At 33.5% G+C, this 21,234-nt stretch overlaps 1 protein-coding gene across 1 annotated transcript; it reads left to right on the forward strand.

Annotated features, from left to right (window-relative positions):
* Window positions 1-216: 216 nt before the first annotated feature.
* On the forward strand, window positions 217-8,733 carry LOC133191775 (uncharacterized). The gene is made up of 2 exons (XM_061327513.1): window positions 217-317; window positions 7,536-8,733. Exons 1-2 carry the CDS (start codon window positions 251-253, stop codon window positions 8,384-8,386), a joined length of 918 nt encoding a protein of 305 aa, XP_061183497.1. The 5' UTR covers window positions 217-250; the 3' UTR covers window positions 8,387-8,733.
* The last annotated feature ends 12,501 nt before the right edge of the window (window positions 8,734-21,234 follow it).

Below are 21,234 nucleotides of genomic sequence, written 5' to 3' on the forward strand. Positions count from 1 at the left end.
TAAATAAAGAAAAGCAATTTTTTTTTCAAATTAATGACGTCACATCACCGACGGGAATTCGATTGTAAAACGCCTCTGTTAACACTGCGTATAATGCATCGGTTGTATCTCCCGTAGCGAAGTCAGACGTATATATAGATCGGATCACGACTGCTGCATTCTCTTATTGATGTCAGGAGGTTTATGAATGAAAACCCTCTTGTGCCGTGCTGTTAATTGTTGTTATACGAACTACACGTGAATCTGTATAATGGGAAACCAAGGAAGCAAGAAATTAGGGAAACCGTCAGGAAAATTTGAAATGGAGGGCGAAGAAGGTATGCATTGTTTTAATACAAATCCTTTTTTTTTTGTTTAAGTGATTGTTCAGTTTTTATGTTATTAAAAGTAATGCTCATAATATCATGATATTATGTTTGCTACCAATGACCAAATTAAATGCTTGAAGGTAAGAATTTCTCGAGGAAGAGTAAAGTACATATAGTAAATAATTATTACATGTTTATAATGTTCACAATTTATTTGTCGAAACTATAGGAGGATATCTAAATCATTTGTTACCCTTAATATAAACTTTATAATAAAGTATTGTACAACAGAAAATTAGTACAGTCGAGTATTTCTGTCCATTGTGAAAAGTTTCTGAGCAAATCTTCATAGTATTTCAGATTTATTTTATTTTTTGTACATTTCTTTCGCTTTAAGTAGGTTTGATAACACGAGAAAAGTATATTTGATAGAAAGCTATGTATTTTGTGTCTTTAAGAAAGAATACCCCTTTATCAAGGTCTCTATCGGATAGAGATCATCATACAGAGGTGTCTTTCGGGACCTTGAACATGTTACCTTGGATGTTTGGCTCGGCTTCTCTACTGGATAAGAAATGTTTATATCATAAACATGGAACAGTGAATCAGATAAACAAACCATGGTTGTACATGTTAAATATGAAAACTTGACCACCTCCACAACCCTTTTTTATGCAGGCATTGCCTAAATGCATCAGACCAGCTTTGTTGCATTTTAGAAATTCTGAAAATGAAGACAAACAGACGATATATTTATTTGCTAATGCACATAATAGTGATATTTTCAGATGTGTCAAACTAGATGGGTAATTTCCTGAAGAATTTATGAAACAGCTAAGTACGTACTAACGCAATATGTTATTCTTATGTTATCGTTGTAAAGTCGCTGGTTAAAGAATGCTAAATACACTTTTAAGCAAGTATTTTGAACCCAAATTCTATCCTATGCTGGTAACTAACTTTTATTTATTTTTATTTATTCATTATTATTAATTATATATTTTGGATAACATAGTAAACTCCGGTATACCTCTCAATTATTTAGGTGGTAGAAAAATCTTGCCAATTTTGTTTTCATGGCTATCTGGAACAGGCTTTATAAACATTGATCAAAAAAAAAACCCGATCGTATAGAGGAGATTGACATCTCTATATGGTGTAGCACCGTTAATGAGGTACATATATTCTAATAGCTCCAGGAAACAAACCTATTTATTTACTTGCCTGTTCATTCAAATTGACTTTCTAGAATTCTCTTTTCTGATTTATAGATCTTTACATTCCATCAGATACAGTACATGTGTAATCATGATTAATATTTGATTTTGTCCTGCTTGTTTCCTTTGGATGTGTTGTATTGAGTGTGCAAATCATTTAATCATATGGGCACATAAGATAAAAATGTGATAGAAAATTACGATTTCTTAATATGCTGAATTTACGAAGTTTCAGTTGTATTGTTTGTGAAGAGACCAAAGCAGACAGGAAATCTAAAACGGAACCACTAGACATTGATTTTTTTTCTATGTTTCATATTCATTTTGCACCGTTCAGACATAAGACTGCACAGCTCGTGAATGATTAAAGGTAAACAACAGGATCTATGTACACTAATCTCGGCTAGCGAATAAAGGAACACGACGTTTGTAGATTGTTTTGATTTTTTGTTTATTGGAAGAATACAACTGATTACCCACTATGTAGGAGTTATCAGTGCTTAAGAACAATTAGCTGGATTTTTTTTTATCCGAATAGATAGTGAAAAGGGGAGTTTATTTACCAATAATTATTTGTCACTAACCTAACAGACGAGAAAAAGTTACTGACTGTACATGCATGTAGTTTAGGTGATCTACATGTCAGAGGTCTATATTTTTTTTAGCTCATGCACCTGAGATGATAGCTCAAGCGAGCTTTTCTGAACACATTTTTTTTTCGGCGTCTGCACATTTTTCAAAATTTCGACTTCTTCTTTGGAATCAATGGGCAAATGTCAACAAAACTCGCAACAAAACATCCTTGGGTAGTGTCATGTTGTAAGTTTTAAATTTACCGGGTTGTATATTTTGTATTTACTGCCACCTGGTAAATTTAAAATTTACAACATGACAGTAGAGAGGATTGAAATTTGGTCAAATAGAAAGTCACGCCTTTTTTTTTTCAAGGGAAGATAATAATGATCAAAGCCATTAATTCATGCTGAATTTATAAGGCTAAAAAATTGTAGGTTATTATTAAATTAAGTAATAACCTACTAGTTAGGTTAATTGGTCAAGTTAGATATTGAAAAAAGTATATATTTTTTTATTTATATCTTTATGGTAATTAATAAAGAAATTGTACATTTTTACATCTATGAAATACGTTCTCACTCACTCATCTACATCCATTATTCACACTTCTCATGTAGTCAAAAATAATAAATTGTATAGTTTGTCGCTAATTTCTCCTAAACCTTATTTTTTTTTTTTTAGCGTATTCTTATCAATAACCAAATACCTCATTTTATTACATAAAATATAAAGATAACGAACAGTAATCATGCTCAAAAATTCATTGAAACAATACAAACTGTGAACAGAGCAAACACGGACCTATAAAAGCATCAGAGGTGGGATCAGGTACCATGGAGGAGTAAGCATCCCCTGTCGACCTTTCACACCCGCTGTGTGCTCCTTGTCATGATCGGGTAAACGGAGAATTCCACAGTTAATTCAGTATGAAAATAATGGCCTTACAATTTATATGAAAGACATTAGTCAACACTCAACATAAATATTGAAATTTATCATTGAATAAAATTGATTTTTTCAAAGATACGTATTATTTTAACATTATGAAAATGTTTCTCAGTGTAAAAATAACTGCCATTCCCTGGGATCATGAAAATCTTAAGCTTAATTCAAAATCTTTATGTATGGAGATGTTGTTGTAGAAGTCAGATTTTTTTTTAAAATATTGCTTAACCAAAGTGTTATCTTCAAATTTATAGATCAAGTTGACAATTAACTTCTTACAGGTGACTGAAAATTTTACTTAACTTGAAATGTGTTTCATAATCCTGGAGCCAGGTTAACTTAGCTACATGAAATAGGGTCAAAAGGAAAACGAAGAAAATGTAATAACAGAAAATTTAATGTTTTGGAGATTGTAGTTGGATATTGAACTTATTCACTCGTGAGACATGATGTTTTTTTAAATCTTGTCCAACTATCCTTTTGGATACAGTCTCAGTGTTCCTATTGACTAGCCGTTTTTAGAGTAGGAATTCGGAGTTCGATCGAGGCAGCTTGAATAAACACCTTGGGTTCATGGCTTTCTTAATTCATCCTCTTTAAAAATGCATATTCATGTGTTTAAACACGTATAAAACGTTCCTCTATTTTATAGGAATATAAACTCAATAATAATTCTCAGATTAAGCGAAACTTTATTATTCGTGTTATATCGAACTCCAACGTCACTCTGTGAAGTTACCCGATAAAATCTATTGCAAGCATCAAAGTCGTGGTAATGGCCCCTATTAAATTACTCTTCTGGGAATAGTTAAATGATGTATGACATTTTGTAACAACTCTTATGTTTCAATTAATTTTGATTTTTTTTACTAAATATAAACCAAAAAGCATCAATAAATCATATGTTTACTCACGAACTGTTGTACAAGACTTTCATGACTGGTATAAAATAAGATATTTGTAGAAAATAATCAGCTTTTTCTTTCAGTTGAATAATCCTGAAACTTACACGACCAGAATACATGAATATACAATACTTTATTTTTGTTTTATATTCGTCTTCAATAGTTTTTCCATCATTTCAATTGCAAGAAATAAAAAGATGAAAAATATTAAGAACGATATATACATGTAGAAAACAAAAAGCATCAAATAAGACTGTGCAGGAAAGACAACGAACATGTAAATAATTTAAGCATAAAATTAATCTACATGTTTTGCTCGAAATATAGATGAATAGATTTTCACCGCACATCAAGATTGCAATTAAACGGTAAGGATGACAGGATTCGATTAGAGTATTACCCAGTATCACAAAGTATCAGAATGAAACCAAAACAAACATTTATTAATAGAAGCTGTAAAAATAGTCTTCCAAAAGCATTACCCAGCACATTTGCCGTGCAAAGAACTGTAATGCAAGGTAAGATACATGCACAAATAACAGAAGCCAAAACATGACCTTTACCTCAGAAATCTTTTTTGCGACTTTGTGGAATATCCTGGATGCAGCAAGTCAGCTGCTATGCATATATTGATATGGGACCTTAAAGTGCACAATAAAACTATACAATTGTATTTTCTGATACCCAGTGGTAAGTTGTTGAAGAAAGGGTCATTCGCTATCAGAGGATGGTATGTGTGCTGTAGAATGCCTCTCGTAGCTATTCAGATCTAAACGAGTTATAGTGTGGGCCGCTCGATATTGTATTAATTGTCTTGAAGCACATATTTTTCGTGTTTATAAAATGCACCAATTACTTCAAAATGAAGGAAGATGATTCTTAAGTTTTGTTGATATGTGTGTATACGTTACTTGTGATGTTAAAGACATTTTCAAAATAAAACGTTACACTTAAATAGCGCTTAGGATGGTTTGAGGTAATGCTTGCAATAATGCTACTAGTGGCCCATTATATCATTATTTTATCTAACGGTCTACATTGTATTTTTTTTCTCACTTTTTCGATATGAAAGAAAAGACACCACATTGTCTGCCACATCTGTTTCATATTTGGATGTTTTACTGACTATAGACGACAAAGGCCAACTAACAACTAAACTGTATGACAAACGAGATGACCAGCTTTTCCATCGTCAACTTTCCTTATTTATATAGTAATATTCCGCTATCACCTGCAATTGGTGTTTATGTCTTCCAATTTATTCGCTACTGAAGAACATGTTCTGAGTAAGATCAATTATTTAAAACCGAGGCAGGCTACTCACACAAGTTATTCTTGAAGGAATTTCAACAACCTCGTTGAAAGTCAGCATTCCGTAAATTCATCACTAGGTCGTATTTTGGCTGACCTGTTTCATACCAATTGTTATGCCTTTGTTTTTCTACTAAATTTGACTACGGAATGTTCCGTCTACTTGATCTTGCATAGGGTTCACGGTGGGTGTGACCGGTCAACAGGGGATGCTTACTCCTCCTAGACACCTGATCCCACCTCTGGAATTTTCAGAGGTCCATGTTTATGACCTGTTCACATATTTGTATTGTTAGTAGTTTTTATGATCACTGTTCGTTGTCTTCAGCCTTTTTAATTTATTCCTTCCAGTTCAAGAATAGATTACTCTTGAACGCATTTTCGTGCATTACATGTAAATTGAAGCAAAACGAATTGTGTCATAATTTTGTTGAATAGAAAAATATGTTGAATCTCAAATACTGTGAAAGATATTCATTATTTGAGTAAATTAATTTGACATTCATTCTGACTATTTTCATAAGCACATTATGCATACTTAATACATTTTACAATAGACAAAAACATTTTGAATTTTACCCCTCGAAACACGGCTGGAACTTATTTTGGCACGTTATTTTAGACTCTGGACATTTTTGTTGAACCTTCTCTACAAAGCATGCTTCTTGATATCAAGCTGACTGAAATATTTCATATCTATGGGAAAACATATTATTTTGATATACTTTCGTATAATTGAGTAAATTTAACGCTTATATTGATATGCACGTTTTCAATTTTTTGCGTTACAGTTTCTATTTCCGTCGTACCTACTTTTTTTCTTCTTTGTCACAATTGAATGCAAAATTCTTTGCGTTACAGTTTTTCCCGTCATACTTATCTCTTTTTTTTTTCTACCAAATGCCAAATTGTTTCCGACATCATGTTTTGCATAAAATTTTAGAACTGTCGATTCATGATTTTAACTTTCTACACCGGAAAAATGCGCGATTCCTGCTTAAAAAATAAAAATTCCTGCTTTTCTACTTAAAAATGAAAAAAGTAATGCGTTTACAAGCATAAAATATACATGTTCCTTATTATAGTTCTAAAATTTAATTGGAACTAGGTTGGAGCAACAGTGGGGGTGGGGTCAGAATTTAATAGATATATGTGCAGGCGATATTAAAGAAAAAGAACAAAAAAATCAAGTCTATGAAACCAATAATAACCTATCTTAAAAATTATTTTAACAGAAAGACCTGAATCCAGGCTAGAACCTATTGTCAATTTCAAATTAGACACATTACAATGTAGGAAAAGGAGAACAAAGCATAATTTGTGCGAATTAAATGCAAGCATGTATTTCAACCAAGTCTTGTTCAATTCCTGACCATATTGCTCAGGGTGGGAGCACAACAACTTTTACTAATAAATACGTTAGAATGTCTTAAAGCCGTTTCAGAGGATCGTCAAGCACACAGTTTGGTGAAATGTATTTTTTGTAGCGAGTTTGAAATTATTGCAGTTGGTAGATAGGACTTTGATAAGCCTCTAATAGAATTGACTATGTTCATGTAAAGCATAGAATAATGAAGAATCTTAAAAAATATTTCTCCTTAGAATGGCTAAAATAGACTGTATAAACTAAATTTTTTGATATATACAAGGATCCTCATGTTTAATCTTGTCCAACAGTTTCTTCCTGCAAGTCCCTGAATATAATAATTAAAAGGAAGATTAAGAGATTGAAGTGCTAGGCATTCTTGTTTATTTAGGTCTATTGCCTTTTGATTTATTGTTATTAATTGCGTAGAACGATATATATCTCCATGTATCTGCATTATGTGCATTATGCTATATCAGATAAGATATTTAAATATTTCTAATAATCTCGAAGTTGCTCTATGAAGTTTTCCGACGAAATGTAAGTCTTGGTTGTGTCCGTTATAACATTACTCTGTACCGGAAAGGTATTCGTTGTAGGAAATTATCATAATTTATACTAATTACTTTTCACTGGTTTTACTTTCTGTTTTTTTTTTCAAATATAAACATCATTCATGAAATACTCACGAAATATTGCAACTTTCATGGCTAGCATAAGAAGGGTATAAAATACGTCGGGTGATCATGAAGCTTACACTAGATACAAAGATGTATAGATACCCAATGCTTTTTTTTTCTGTTTAACTACATGTATAAAGATCTTCACAAGTATAATGTTATTTTAATAATTTGAAGTGTTTTATGATTTTTTCATTTACAAACACATTTGAATAATTTTTTTTCAGCAAAAATTTTACAAAGATTAGAAGATGCTGACGAACAAGAAATCGACTCTTATGACAAGTTAATGGCTTGGCTTCTTGAAATGGCTTCAAATGAAGAAAACTATGGGCCTGATAAATCCACCCATGTTGAAGAAATTAAAAAAGCATGTGCACAGGCCAGAGAAAAACGAACAGCTTGGAGTCAACACTCGACATCATGTGATTCATATACTAGCGCAGAAACATCTCAAATGAGTCGCTCAGGAAAATCAGATGATTTTGTTGACATAAAATCACGGCTAAGCGTCCCTTTTAGTAGCCGACAGACGACATTTAGTGATGAAGATGAAACAGCATCCAACGATGGAAAATACAGGCTTGCTATCCCGGTTTTGAGCAGACAGGCAACTTCAAGTGATGAGGAAGAGGGCGATGGAAAACATCGACTGGTTGTCCCTTTATCAAATCGACAGACAACCTTTAGCGATGATGACCAGAGAGATGGAACGGGATTGGATTCGGAAGATATTTCAGAGCACACGGTGTTATTGCCACCAAAAGAATGTCCAATACACCTGGATCCAAGAGAGGCTTTAACAAGGCGAAGAAAAAACTTCAGAATGTCAGGAAAGAATCCTATATTCAGTGCCAGTGTAGGTCAACTTCCCGATAATAATGTTATAGCTTTTAGTTCTGGTCTGTCTAAGAAATCCGCCAGCATAGCTGTTATGAGACAGCCAACCTTTGAAAGACAAGAAAGCATAGAATCACCGGTGTGTGAAGATTACGAAAAAGTATTGGACGACAAATTACTTGATCGAAACATTAAAGACATACTACTTTCTGTCGAGGTCTTATTCAACAACAAGTGATTCAGTCAGAATAACACTTGCAGGAAAAATATTACAGGAGTTTCCACAAGCCTGTATGAAAACGAGACATTTCAATCTGTCGATGGAAAAAAACATCCGTTTTTTGATATTTCTTGATATGAAAAGGGTGAGCGAACAAAGGAAATGTTTGTGTAGCAAAAGAAAACGATTATGGTAACGAATTAGATGCCTCTTATGTTTTTTTTTTTTTTTTGTTTTTTGGCCATACTTTGCAAAAGGGCATGTACAAAATAAGGAAGTGTTATTGTTGGAAATGATGGGACCCAATCAAAAACATTCCACCTGGAACCTGTACGTATGTCAAATGTACTTACATATTTGTCAACGTGAAAAGGAAAGGTGCTCACAGTTATTGCTATAAGCAATATATATTGTTTTTGTTTGTTTTTTTTGTAATAAAGTAACTTGAAATGTTTCAAGTGAAATGTTGTCGTTTCTACTCTACTTTTAACTGTGCAAATTATGCATCACGAACAAATAAAACACTTGTGTGAATTTACTTGAAACGGAACGTACTTAATAAAATTGGTACAGCTAACGAAAAGTATACGTTAAGTATGTAGTTGTATTGGTATACTGCGATTTTTGATTTAGCATGTAGATGTACTTTGATTTTACAATGATATTTTGGTGCTTTGAATTATTATGATGCGTTGGATTTTTTTTAGAGGATTATAATATGTCTAGCATTTGATATCTTTGATGTTTGTATTTAAAACTAAAGTTTGAATCTAAAATTAGTCATTTTGAATTGGAAAAAAATGACATTTGAAAGTTAAAGAGCAAGAAAGTTTTTCAATTTGAATTTCATAGTAAAAAAAACTGTGAAACCTTGAATATTCACTGCAATATAGTAAAAAAATCAAATTTCAAAAATGGCGTTACTCTGGTTTATAATGATCTAAGGATTTACAAGAGGAAACTATAGTTTACTGTATTCTTTTATATATTTTTTTTTTCAAAAAGCCATTCCCTATAAATTAATTTCACATGAAACACTAGATATCTGTGATGAGGAAATGTAAATCACAACGATTAACAAATATCTATTGAGTAATCCAAAACTTAAAACTAGACTGACCTTAATGAATTTTATCGGATAATACGAGGGTCATTCAAAAAATATCTAGACAATGTTCCTCATCATCATTTTATTTTAACAAGATTTAAACAATTATTTGTATTCTTCTGAAGAAGACCTTGAAATATCGTGTTATCTGATATTGCATGACGGTGCATTGAATGTACAGAAGTGGTAAGCAAAAAATGAAAATAATTCTAGTTATTGAAAAGTTTATGATATGATTAAGGTAATCATGATTTCACTTGTAATACTTACATTATTTGGCATTCATTTTATTGTAATTTTTACAAAACTTTGAAATAAATGAACATTAAAGATATTTTGTTTCATTTTTGTAAATAAAGGCATTGATTTTGACTGCAGCTTAAACATTTATACCACGACACAAGCAAGGTTCAAGCGTGCAGTTGTTTTTAACATTAATTCAATGCTTGGTATTGTTGTTTTTAACATTTTTTGTAAATAGAGAAGTAAGAAGATAACGGAAAGTAATATAAATAAGTAAATCCTTTTATTCTTATTTCTAAGGAATTTGTATAATTATCATCTTGGGTATTAACATATATATATATATATATATATATATATATATATATATATATATATATATATATATATATATAGAATGGATAGAGTAACCGAGTAACCACTCCTGTGATATTGAACAATTTTCTTTGTTGTGGATTCATTTCCTGTTTGAAATAACCTTTTTAAAAACATTAAATGATCGACTGTATAGAAGATTTATAGGATAAAATATGTTTTATTTGAAAAGTTATCAAAATTATCAATTACGTAAGTAAATCATATGCGCCCCAGAGGGATATATTAAGAAAATGCTTATCACTAGAAATGACCAGTGGTACTATTCGCTTACTTAATATGAAAGAATTACATGTATAATGAGCATTCTAAGAGTATTGCATTAGCAATACTAATCCCCTACCGGCAAGTGTAATCTGGTTCCCGTTAAAAATTGAAAATGCCATAATTCCGTCAAAAATCATTGAAACGGAACGAAATGCAAACTTAGTCTATAACTAATCAAGGTAAAGTCACATACCAAAAATCAGCTCAATATCTGCAAGCGTTTAGAAATAAATTGCAGAAAACCCTTAAAAATTGAAAAGGTCGTAATTCCGTCAAAAAACAATGAAGCGGAAAAACTTGATCTGTAACTCATCAAGATACACTCACATACCAAAAATCAGCTCAATATCTAGAAGCGTTTAGGAAAAAAGTGCGGAAAACCAAGTGGGACAGACTGACAGAGGGACAGACAGACAGACGGATGGACAGACTCTGAGGAAACCTATAGTGCCCTCCGGTTTCACCGGAAGGGGACTAATAAGAAACTGAGGCATTTCAGAACTGCTGCATTTTTATTCTCCCTAGGGAGTTCGTGCTTTGTATGGATTTTTAAAAAAGTTTTGATTGATTGATTGATTGTTGCTTTACGTCCCGTTCGAGATTTTTTCACTCATATAGAGACGTCCCCATATACCGGTGAAGGGCTTCAAATTTAGACCTTTCCTCGCCACACAGGGCAATTGAGAAGTGAGGGATCTTTATCGTGCCAACGCCTGCCGTAACACGAGGCCTCGGTTTTAAGGTCTCATCCGAAGGACACGCAACTTGCACTTCAAAGTGCCGAGCGCTTGGCGAAGGACCAGTTGCTACCTATTTTTTATCGACTTAGATCAGTCTCGGCCGGGACTCGAACCCATGACCTTCCGATCACGGAACAAGCGCTCTACCAAATGAGCTACCCTGACGGTCATTTAAAGTTTTGAAGAAATATGGTTAGGGACGAAATATAAATATAACGAATAGTAATCAAGCTCAAAAGTCCATCGGAACAATACAAATTGGGAGCAAGCACGGATCTCCAAAAATATCAGAATTGGAATCAGGTGCCATAGAGGAGTAAGCATCCCCTGTCGACCGTCACATTCACCGTGTGCTCTTTGTCATGGTCGGGCAAACTATAATTTTTTTGTGATTAAAAAGTTTGGAAGCAATAATCGAAGAATATTTGTAAGAAATACAAGGTGTTGACTTCAACCTGAAATATAATGGAATACAAGACTGGAACCTTTTTGTGATTTCGAAAATTTCTATTGTTTACCGAGTCCTTTGTGATGATGAATTTTTTTTTTATTTACTGCGTCCTTTGTTGGCATTTTTTAATGTCTTATTTTTTAAAACAATTACTTTATATTCAAACTTACAAACATACGTCAAAAACCCACTCCCTCAAACTCTCCAACACCCACACACACGTTGTGCACCTTCCCAAAGAAAATTCCAGTTAATGGAAGTTAGAAAAGTTCGCGGACAAGTTCTATTGTGAGCGCGCTATTTGCATGAAACCAGTAAAACTCGGCAGACAAAAACTATACACATTTTCCAATAAATAAGTAAATATTTAGAGTTTTCCGATGATCCATAAAAAATTTACAGCTATATCATTTAGATAAAACATGCTTCACGGAGCATGTCACTTTTTCGCACATTTACATTACATAGACATTTTTTGGAAATTGAAAATTGCACTGTTGTAGCGACAAAGATTTATGATATTTTACCTGCCGCTACAATAATCATGAAACGTCATTTGGCGAAGGTTTGAAATGAATTGGAGGGGTCATGACTGTTTTATCGTTAATTATAGATGACCAATGCATAAAAACAAAGTCAAGAAAAAAAATATGTGTGCAGACTGAAAGTTACCCGAAAGTGACTAAGATGTTCTAGATGCTGCTGGGAATTGCCTACATGTATTTAGGACCAAATCGTTCAAATCGTTATAGCTTAATAAGAATGGACGGATTGACATTTTTGATGATCTACTCTTGTGATACACCAATGCCCCGCTTTTCGCATGGACGTTGCACCTGTGGATTTTGTATTGTTTCCATATATTATGTAGACATTGATTTTAAGATCTCACTAATATCCGATTAGCCACTATAAGACATTTTAGGGAAAAAAGTTCATGTCTTTATATAGTTATTTAATTTTTAAATAGGAAAAAACATGAAAGTCTAAAGAAAAAAGATATTTAGAACTGTGAAAAGGCTTAACACGTTTGGAAACAGGTTGTTACGTCACCTAACGCTAAGCCATTGCTCCGTGAATCCTATGACCGCACAGTAAAAATCATAGTATATTTCCAATCTTTTAGTAAATGGACCCGATTTTTTACTTACTAATAAACAAAGAATAAGAATTTAATCAGACAGATGTCATTCTTCGAAATACACCTTACATTTTCCGTAATTTAACGTGTCTGCGAACTTTTATAACAATCCTTGTATATAATAATAAAAGTAAGAACATTTTGTTATTTGTTGATAAATTTAAGTTTAAGTAGCATAGAGATTATGTGAGCAGTGTTCTCTTCCGTCAAATGTGGCGGTTTAAAAAATCTATGATTTGCAATAGTGATAATCACAGTATCCGAGTCTGTATTTTGGTGTCAAAGAATCAAAATACAGACTTTTTTGGCCTTTTCAAATGGACCAGTTAAAACTCTCTAAGCGACAGAGTAAAGCTTGTGCGAATGTGATGAAGACCTTACTGTTCTTTAACATAAGATAGTAGTGAATCAAGAGATACATTGTGTATAGTACATGTATGTTTAATACAAGACCAATGTCCATGACTACGCTTATGTCTCTTTATTGTTAGAAAGCCCCATCACATTCACATTGCTACACTGTTGACATGAAATATTACCAAGACTATCGACATTGCCAATGCTACCATATATGCCTAGTTTATTCTAAAGGGACAAAGACACAGATTTGGAAGTTAATATTTTCTCAAATTTTCTGTATAATATCAAGACTTATATGTTGCCATAGCAATTCACACGGAAATATGATAAATAAAAACTTATTTTTTCTGGATATTATTGAAATTAGGAATTTTGGGACGCGTTTGATTGACACAACCTTGCACTTTCACAAGGTTAACTTTATCCTTAATACTTGTAAAAGTAGAAATTTTGTTGTGAGTTAATGAAAAAAATTAAAGATATAATCCAGAAAATTCAGAGTAGAAATGTGAGAAAGCAAAACCAATTCACCAGTATTGTCAGTCCGTGCTCAGTGATGTGTGCAGAGTTTAACAAATTGAATACATCCGGTGGAACGTAATTTGTTTTGTAAACAGGGCATGAGCTCTGTTATTGTTAATGTTTAGTTTCAACGAGTGTGTTCAATTGTTTTCTGGTTTTGCTTTCTCACATTTCTACTCTGAATTTTCTGAATTATATCTTTAATTTTTTTCATTAATACACAATGAAATTTCTACTTTTCTTAAGTATTAAGGAAAATGTTTTCTTTGTGAAAGTACAAGGTTGTATCAATCAAACGCGTCCCAAAATTCTTAGTTTCAATAATTTCTAGATAAAATAAGTTTTTCATTATATTTCCGTGAGAATTTCTATAGCAACATATAAGTCATGATATAATACAGAAATTTTGAGAAAATATCAACTTCAAATTTGTGTCTATGCCCACTTAAGCCAATTTTAGTTTCACTGTCTACGGAAAGGTGTACTCAATGATAGGCTTTTAGTATGAAGGGAAATCTTTTCCAGTATTCCCTAACAAGGGGGAGATAATCAAGAAAAGACAAAAATAGAAGTCATTAAAGAATCTTCTCAAGAACCATTGGGCCAGAAAAGCTGAAACTTATACGGAACCTTCCTGAGGAAGTGTAGATTCTAAATTGTTCAAATCATGGCACCCGAGGGTAGGAAGGGGCCACATTAGGGATTCAAGTTTTACGTTGATATATATTGGAAAAATCATTAAAAGTCTTCTTCTTGAAAACCACGGGGCCAGAAAAGCTGAAACTTATATGGAAGTATCCTGGGGTAGTGTAAATCCTAAATTGTTCAAATCATGGTCCCTTGGGTAGGGTGGGGCCACAATGGGGGAATCAATATTTTTCATTGAAATATACTGGAAAAATCTTTAAAAATCCTTTTCTCAAGAACCACTGGGCCACAAATGCTGAAACTTATTTGGAAGCATCCTGGGATAGTGTAAAATCTAAATTGTTCAATTCATGGCCTCTAGGATAGGGTGGGGCCACAATAAGGAATCAAAGTGTAGCATTTAAATATACTGAAAAAATCTTTAAAAATTTTCTCCTCAAGAACCATTGGGCCAGGAAAGCTGAAACTTTTATGGAAACATCCTGGGGTAGTGTGGACTCTATATTGTTCAGTCATGACACCCGGGGGTATGGTGGGCCACAATAGGGAATCAAAGTTTAACATTGAAATATACTGGAAAAATCTTTAAAAATCTTCTCAAGAACCACTGGGCCAGAAAAGCTGAAACGTATATGGAAGTATCCTAGGGTAGTGTAGATTTTAAATTGTTCAATCATGACTTCGGAAGTAGGCTGGGACCACAATAAGTATTACAAGGGAGAAACTCTGGTGAAGGACAGCAGGGCCAATGTTACGCAGGTAAGCGTTGTGGCCCATGGGCCTTTTGTTAAGTGAACCCTTTGTTTAGGTCATGTAACAAAAGTAATTCGTTTGAAGTGTTATCTCATTTTTCCCCTGTAAATTATTTTAACAACTCGCTATTGTCAAACATCATTAGACCGACTGACCCACAGCCAAGAGCTGGAGTTTTACTGCAATATCTTTGGATTTGGATTTAAAGTAAAAGTTTACAAAATTAACTCTTCTTTATATATTGATCCTTACGTCGCGGGTTCGAATCATACTGTGGGACGTGGAGACCGGTTCTTCGGATGAGACCGTAAAACAAAGGTAGGTTGGCACGAAAAAGATCCCTCACTGCTAAATGATCCTGAATGCCAAGTAGAGGTCTTAATTTGCAGCACTGGTAGCGTCTTCATATGAGTGAAAAATTCTCGAGAGGGACAACAAACAAATAAACATACTTATTTATTGTGAATCAAATGGGTTTCTTTTAAAAATCACGGAATTAAACAAACAGAAATACATTGGAATATGCAATTTGTAAATGAACTAGGAAATAAATTGCATATAGATTGATGCATGAAGTAAATTCGATTAATTCCAGATCTCCCAATGGCTTTTGTTACGCTGCAATGAATTAGAATATGATTTGATATTTCTTTATGAGCAAATGGACTCTGTGGGCGTACTGACCATTTGCACTCTTGTTTTTGTTACATACTGGTGTCAAATACCTTAATTTGTTTGTCATGAACTATGATATTGGGATACAATGAATCAGCAGTGTGACAGTAATCGAAACGTATATTAAAGTAGGATGAAACAGTCAAATAAGTATAGATTATCATAAATGAGGAAAAAAAATTATTTTAGTAAAACCAATTACATATCATTCGAAGAAAGAAGAAAGATTCGCTCAGATGTTCTTAATGGGAAAGGGATATATTTTTTGATACTTGAAAGACTACATGAACATTATCTTATGGTTTCAGCAGACAAAGTTTATAGATAACGATATCGATATGTAAAGCTCATTATTACTACTGTATTTAGAACTTCATTTAAATTCTATATTTAGATATCAAACCTATATTAACAAATCACTTTCTAAGAATGAAATTTTTAAGATTGCATTACAGTCTTTAATAGTTTTAACATTCAAGTAAGCGAAAGTGAGATCGATTTATCCTAAAAATACTGGATTAAACTTAATCTTCATAAAAATTCTTTCAAAGATACACTGAAGGGTCCGGCAAATGGTCTACCAAGCCCCTTTCTTTAATCCTTACAAAAATATTAATTGCTGTTAACTTCAGACGCACTGTGCCACAGCATATTTTAGAATTGATTTAAATTAGATATGGATTCTCAAAAACTCGAAACAACTTTTAGAAAATTTTAAATTGCCAAAGGACAAGATAGGCTAAGACCCCTTTTTGGCCCCTAGTTTGGGGTGTCTTTTAGAATGATTCGACAGTTTATCAATAAATACCTGTTGTCACCCCTGCCACAAAATGAGCATTGGTTCTAAGTTATGGGGTAGACAGAGGTCACCGGAAGGTCAGAAAATATGTCAATTTCCGAATTTTCTCAATTTTTATGCAATTTTTCATCGATTTTACAGCACAATTTGTTTCAGAAAACATAGATCACAAGCTTGCCTACCTACCAAATTTACATATTTCATACACTAGTATCAGATGTATACAGTGTAATTGACTTTCACCCTCAGTCCCATTTCATATATCAAAATAAAGTAGAGACTTAGTGCTCTTATTTCCTATGGCAAAATATTTTTTTGAGAATCCAGGTATTGGAAAGAAGGCTTTGTGAAAATGTAATGTTCTTGAATTTTGCAGAAACAGGCGTATTTGACTAACTTCAGCAAAGAATTAAAATATGAGCACAGCCCTCGATCCAAAAATTAAAACATGTTTTATGATTTTCAGAAACAGATCTTTCATTATGTTATTGCATATTTTGGATCAGAGGTTGTGCTCTATATGAAATATTGAAAAAATACTTCAACTTTTGGTCATTTTTTAAGGAATTTTAAGGATATGGTAAAAATGACGCATTTAATGACGTCATAATGCATTGACTAGAGAGAAAATTATGTCATGTTCAGTAGAAACATGGTCACCAAGGGTCCAAGTGATAAATACTGCATTGTCAGCCAAAACTGAGCAGTTTTGATTTTTTAAAAATTGACAGGGCCAAAAAAGGCCCTAAGTGGCCCTTGCTCTTTGACGAAATTTCACCAGAATCGAGGAAATTCGGGAAAATGTCCTACTTCTGCACCCTCTTGTGGCCTCCGTGTAAGCTTTTTAAAAATCAAATATAGTGCTGGTTTTAAAACAAGCCTCATTTTAGGTTCTTAACTATAAAGTATCAAAGTTTTAACTGTGTTCTGATTTTTACATCGAATAAGGCGCCAGATTCGGCCGTTACCATGATACCTTGTCCTTTTTCAAAAGTCAGTAATATCAAAACGTACGACATTTTTTGACTTTATGCAACAATTTCAAAAGAAAAATCCATTTTTTTTATGTCATCAACAACTGCTTCTAAAAAATCTCGAAAATTTTCGTATCTTGTGATTGGTAATCAATAGGAGTTCTGAAGTTGATTTTAAAAGGATGCGGATGTTCCTCATTGACAACATTAAAAGAGTCTTCAGAGACCAGGTCTTCAAGCAAACTGTTAGAATTCTGATGGCCTTGTTATTAGCTGACCGACCTGTTTTTATATTCCTTTGAAGCAGAATTTATTCAAAAACTTCTACAAAAGAAGAAAACTCTAACTGTGACATTCATTTTGATATTTAGATATATCGACGAGAATTATAAATTAACAAGCTATAATTAGAGTACGATTTCCATACTGTATCGGAGATACAGGGCGGGGCTTTAGGCGAGAGCGATAGGTCGATCCGGGCCCCGCCCTGTACCTCCGATACAGAGGGAAACGAGTATTCTAAATGACTTGTGACGTGACATCTCTTATGACCTCACTAATTTACACGTGTATTTGGGTACATATCTCTCAACCAATCAGATGATTTTGCAGAAAGTTCATCTAGTACCCCATTTTTAGCAATCGCAACTGAAATGCCGAGTGAGGTGAACGTGCAGGTATCTATCAATTTAAATAATTATAGTTATGAGATGCATTATGTAATGTGTTTTCCCAAAATTTAATTTATATTTGATTTGAAGTTTTGTCCCCTTGCTGATTTTTTTTTAATTTAAGCTACGAATTTAGTGCAAAACATTTTGATACATAAGAATCATGTGGTAATGTATTTGAAGCAAAATTGTTTTGGAGATGTTGTATTCTGAGAGAAATGTCCGAAAATGTCATCGACCGGTCGTCATACAGTTGTATACAAAATTCTTAGCTCCAAATTGAAATAAACAGATGAAAGAAAGGGGGCATATTACCTTCATGTTTGAAACAAAATGTAGAGTAACCAAAGGCGAATCTAGCACTCACTCGCGCGCGTCGGTATCCCCCCCCCCCTTCGATTTTTTTCTTTTAGGTTTTCGTAAATTATGTTTGCTAAATTTGTATACTTTTTCAATTTATCAACACGTAACGATCACTCACATAGTGTCAGGCCTTATTATGAATCTACCCCATTTTCCAGTTTGGACATTTTTTTTTCGAAAAAAACCCATTCGTGTTCTGTCCCCACTCCCTCCTTTCTAAAATATTTGAATCCGCCACTGGTAACTTTATGTTGTAAAATTGTGTGTTAGCGCGACGGCGTGTTTTTCTGAACGCGCTGTTAAGCTTTTGCAATTGGCCCTATCCGGACACCATAACTTTCACTCATATGTCGACTCGATGTATCCCACTGAACTTGAAATAAAAGACACTACAGAATCTGCCACATCTGTCTCATATTTGGAGGTTTTACTGCATGTTGACGACAATGGCCAACTATTAACAAAATTGTATAATAACCGAGATGATTTTAGCTTTTCCATCGTCAGTTTTCCTTATTTATGTTGTAATATTCCACTATCACCTGTATTTGGTGTTTACATCTCTCAACTTATTCGATACTCAAGAGCATGCTTCGAGTACGAACAATTTTCAAACCGAGTAAGGCTTCTGACACATAAGTTGATATTACAGGGATTTTAACAACCAAAATTGCAAAATTCCTAGCCCCAGGGTCATGGTGTTAGGGCGGGGCTCTATTGATCATATAGTGAAAATGCATAAATTCTTAAAAAATCTTCCCCTGTATATAATGCAGATAAACTAGGTGCATGGTTATAATGATCAAGGGTGCCTCTTCCAAAATAGTGAAATTTGTGGCCCCAGCGCGAGGGGTTCTGTGGAAGGGGGGCTCTATTGATTATCTAGTGAAAGTACGTTATTTTCTAGAAAAATCATCATCTCTCCTTCTTGGTATTTAGCAGATAAACCAAGTATATTGAGCAAGGGCACCTCTTCCAAAATTGTGAACATATTGGCCCTTGACCAGGGGTTCTGGTGTTAGGGCGGGACTCTATTAATTATATAGTGAAATTGCATTCTTTGAAAATCTCTGCCCCTGGGTATTTAGCAGATAAACCAAGTATATAGTTATGATGAGCAAGGGGAACTCTTCCAAAATTGTAAAATTTGTGGCCCTAGGGTGAGGGTTCTGCGGAAAGGGGGTTCTAGAGTTTTTCATTGTATCATTGTCCTAAATAACTTAAGAGATTCGTGTTCAGAAATTTCTGACCAATGCTTTGTACGTTTCACAGGATACTTGACAGGTTTCTTGTTTTATATCTAGCTTGTTAGAACACCCAAAGTGCATATTTATTTTTTATTTAAAGAAACACTTGTGTCATTTCTGAACTACCGGTATGTGCTGACGTCCACTTCTTTCGCTCTTTCAATCAATCTTGCAAACTTAACCGACTCTGAATGTCAGTTGGCTTTAAATGCTGCAATGCTGGAATCTTATATGCAGACACACTCAATTCAAATCGAAGATTTTCTAACTACACTCGATACACTTACATTATCACAATCCATTTCTCTAAACTCAGATCTAACTGACTTTCTTGAGGTTTTCTCAATGATTGACTTCACTTTGACAATACTCTCATGTCTTGATTTTTTCATCTTTACATTATATTTTGTTCGAACTTCTTTCGCTAATAAATGCAAACTAGACAGCGCTTTCTGGTCTGGATATTTTTCTTCATCACACCCTGTACAATGTTTAGGATATCGTGCTAATAATAAAAGTTTACAAATTCAAATTTTTGTTGTTAGTTGTTCTCCATTTTGAGAACAGCTGAAATTATGACATCACTGATTACGTCATCATTTGCAATACCATAATTTTAGATTATGGTGATCTATGATATTTTGGTATTTTTGGTATCATGCTTGATATTCAGATTATTCCCATTTAGATGTGTGACATATATCATGAAACACCCTGTATATACACTGTAGTTATGATGAGTAAGGGGAACTCTTCCAAAATTGTGAATATCTTGGTCCATTAGTTAGGGGTTTTAGTGTTTAGGCGGAGATCTATTGATTATATTGTGAAATTGCATTATTTCTTTGAAAATCCTCTCTGTACCTTGGCATTTAGCAGATAAATTAAAGTGCATGGTGATCAAGGATGCCTCTTCCAAAATTGTGAAATATTCATGTTGGGGGTGGGTCTATTAATATATAGTAGAATGCATTTTTTTTTTTTTTTGAAAATGTTCTTCTCTGCCCCTGGGTATTTAACAGAAAAAACTAATTGCAAGGTTATGACAAGCAAGGAAATCTTTTCAATAAGTCGCAAAATTCATAACTCTGTGGTCAGGGATTTTGGTGTTTGGGTGTGGCTCTTTTGAATACATGTATATAGTAGAAATGCATTATTTTTTGGAAAATCTTCCTCTCTGCCCATTGTTTTTAAGGAAACATACTAAGTGCACGGTAATGAGAAGTAAGAGTGCCTCTTCCAAAATTGCAAATATCTTTGCCCCTGGGTCAGGGGCTTTGGTATTAGGATGGGGCTATATTGAATCAATAGTGAAAATGGATTATTTCCTTGAAAATTCTCTTCTCTACTCCTGGGCATCCAGGGGGCAAATAGAGTATACAAAGTTGTAATAAGCAAAGGTGTTTTTACCAGATTTTGAAAGTCTGTATCCTTTGGTCAATTTATTAATTTCTACTAAAAGAAGTTATTCCCCTTTGCTATTCACCTGTAAAAAATGTAACTTAAAAGTTCAATGGAATAACACGAAA

The sequence above is a fragment of the Saccostrea echinata genome, unplaced genomic scaffold, assembly GCF_033153115.1.
Source record: "Saccostrea echinata isolate AGI-Se365-2 ecotype Australia unplaced genomic scaffold, CSIRO_AGI_Sech_v1 ptg000024l, whole genome shotgun sequence".
NCBI lineage: Eukaryota > Metazoa > Mollusca > Bivalvia > Ostreida > Ostreidae > Saccostrea > Saccostrea echinata.

Bases quoted from the DNA above. Each gene is read 5' to 3' on its own strand.
- LOC133191775 (XM_061327513.1), top strand. From the start codon at position 251: ATGGGAAACCAAGGAAGCAAGAAATTAGGGAAACCGTCAGGAAAATTT. The intron at 318-7,535 runs GTATGCATTGTT...ATTTTTTTTCAG, and splicing joins TGAAATGGAGGGCGAAGAAG to CAAAAATTTTACAAAGATTA.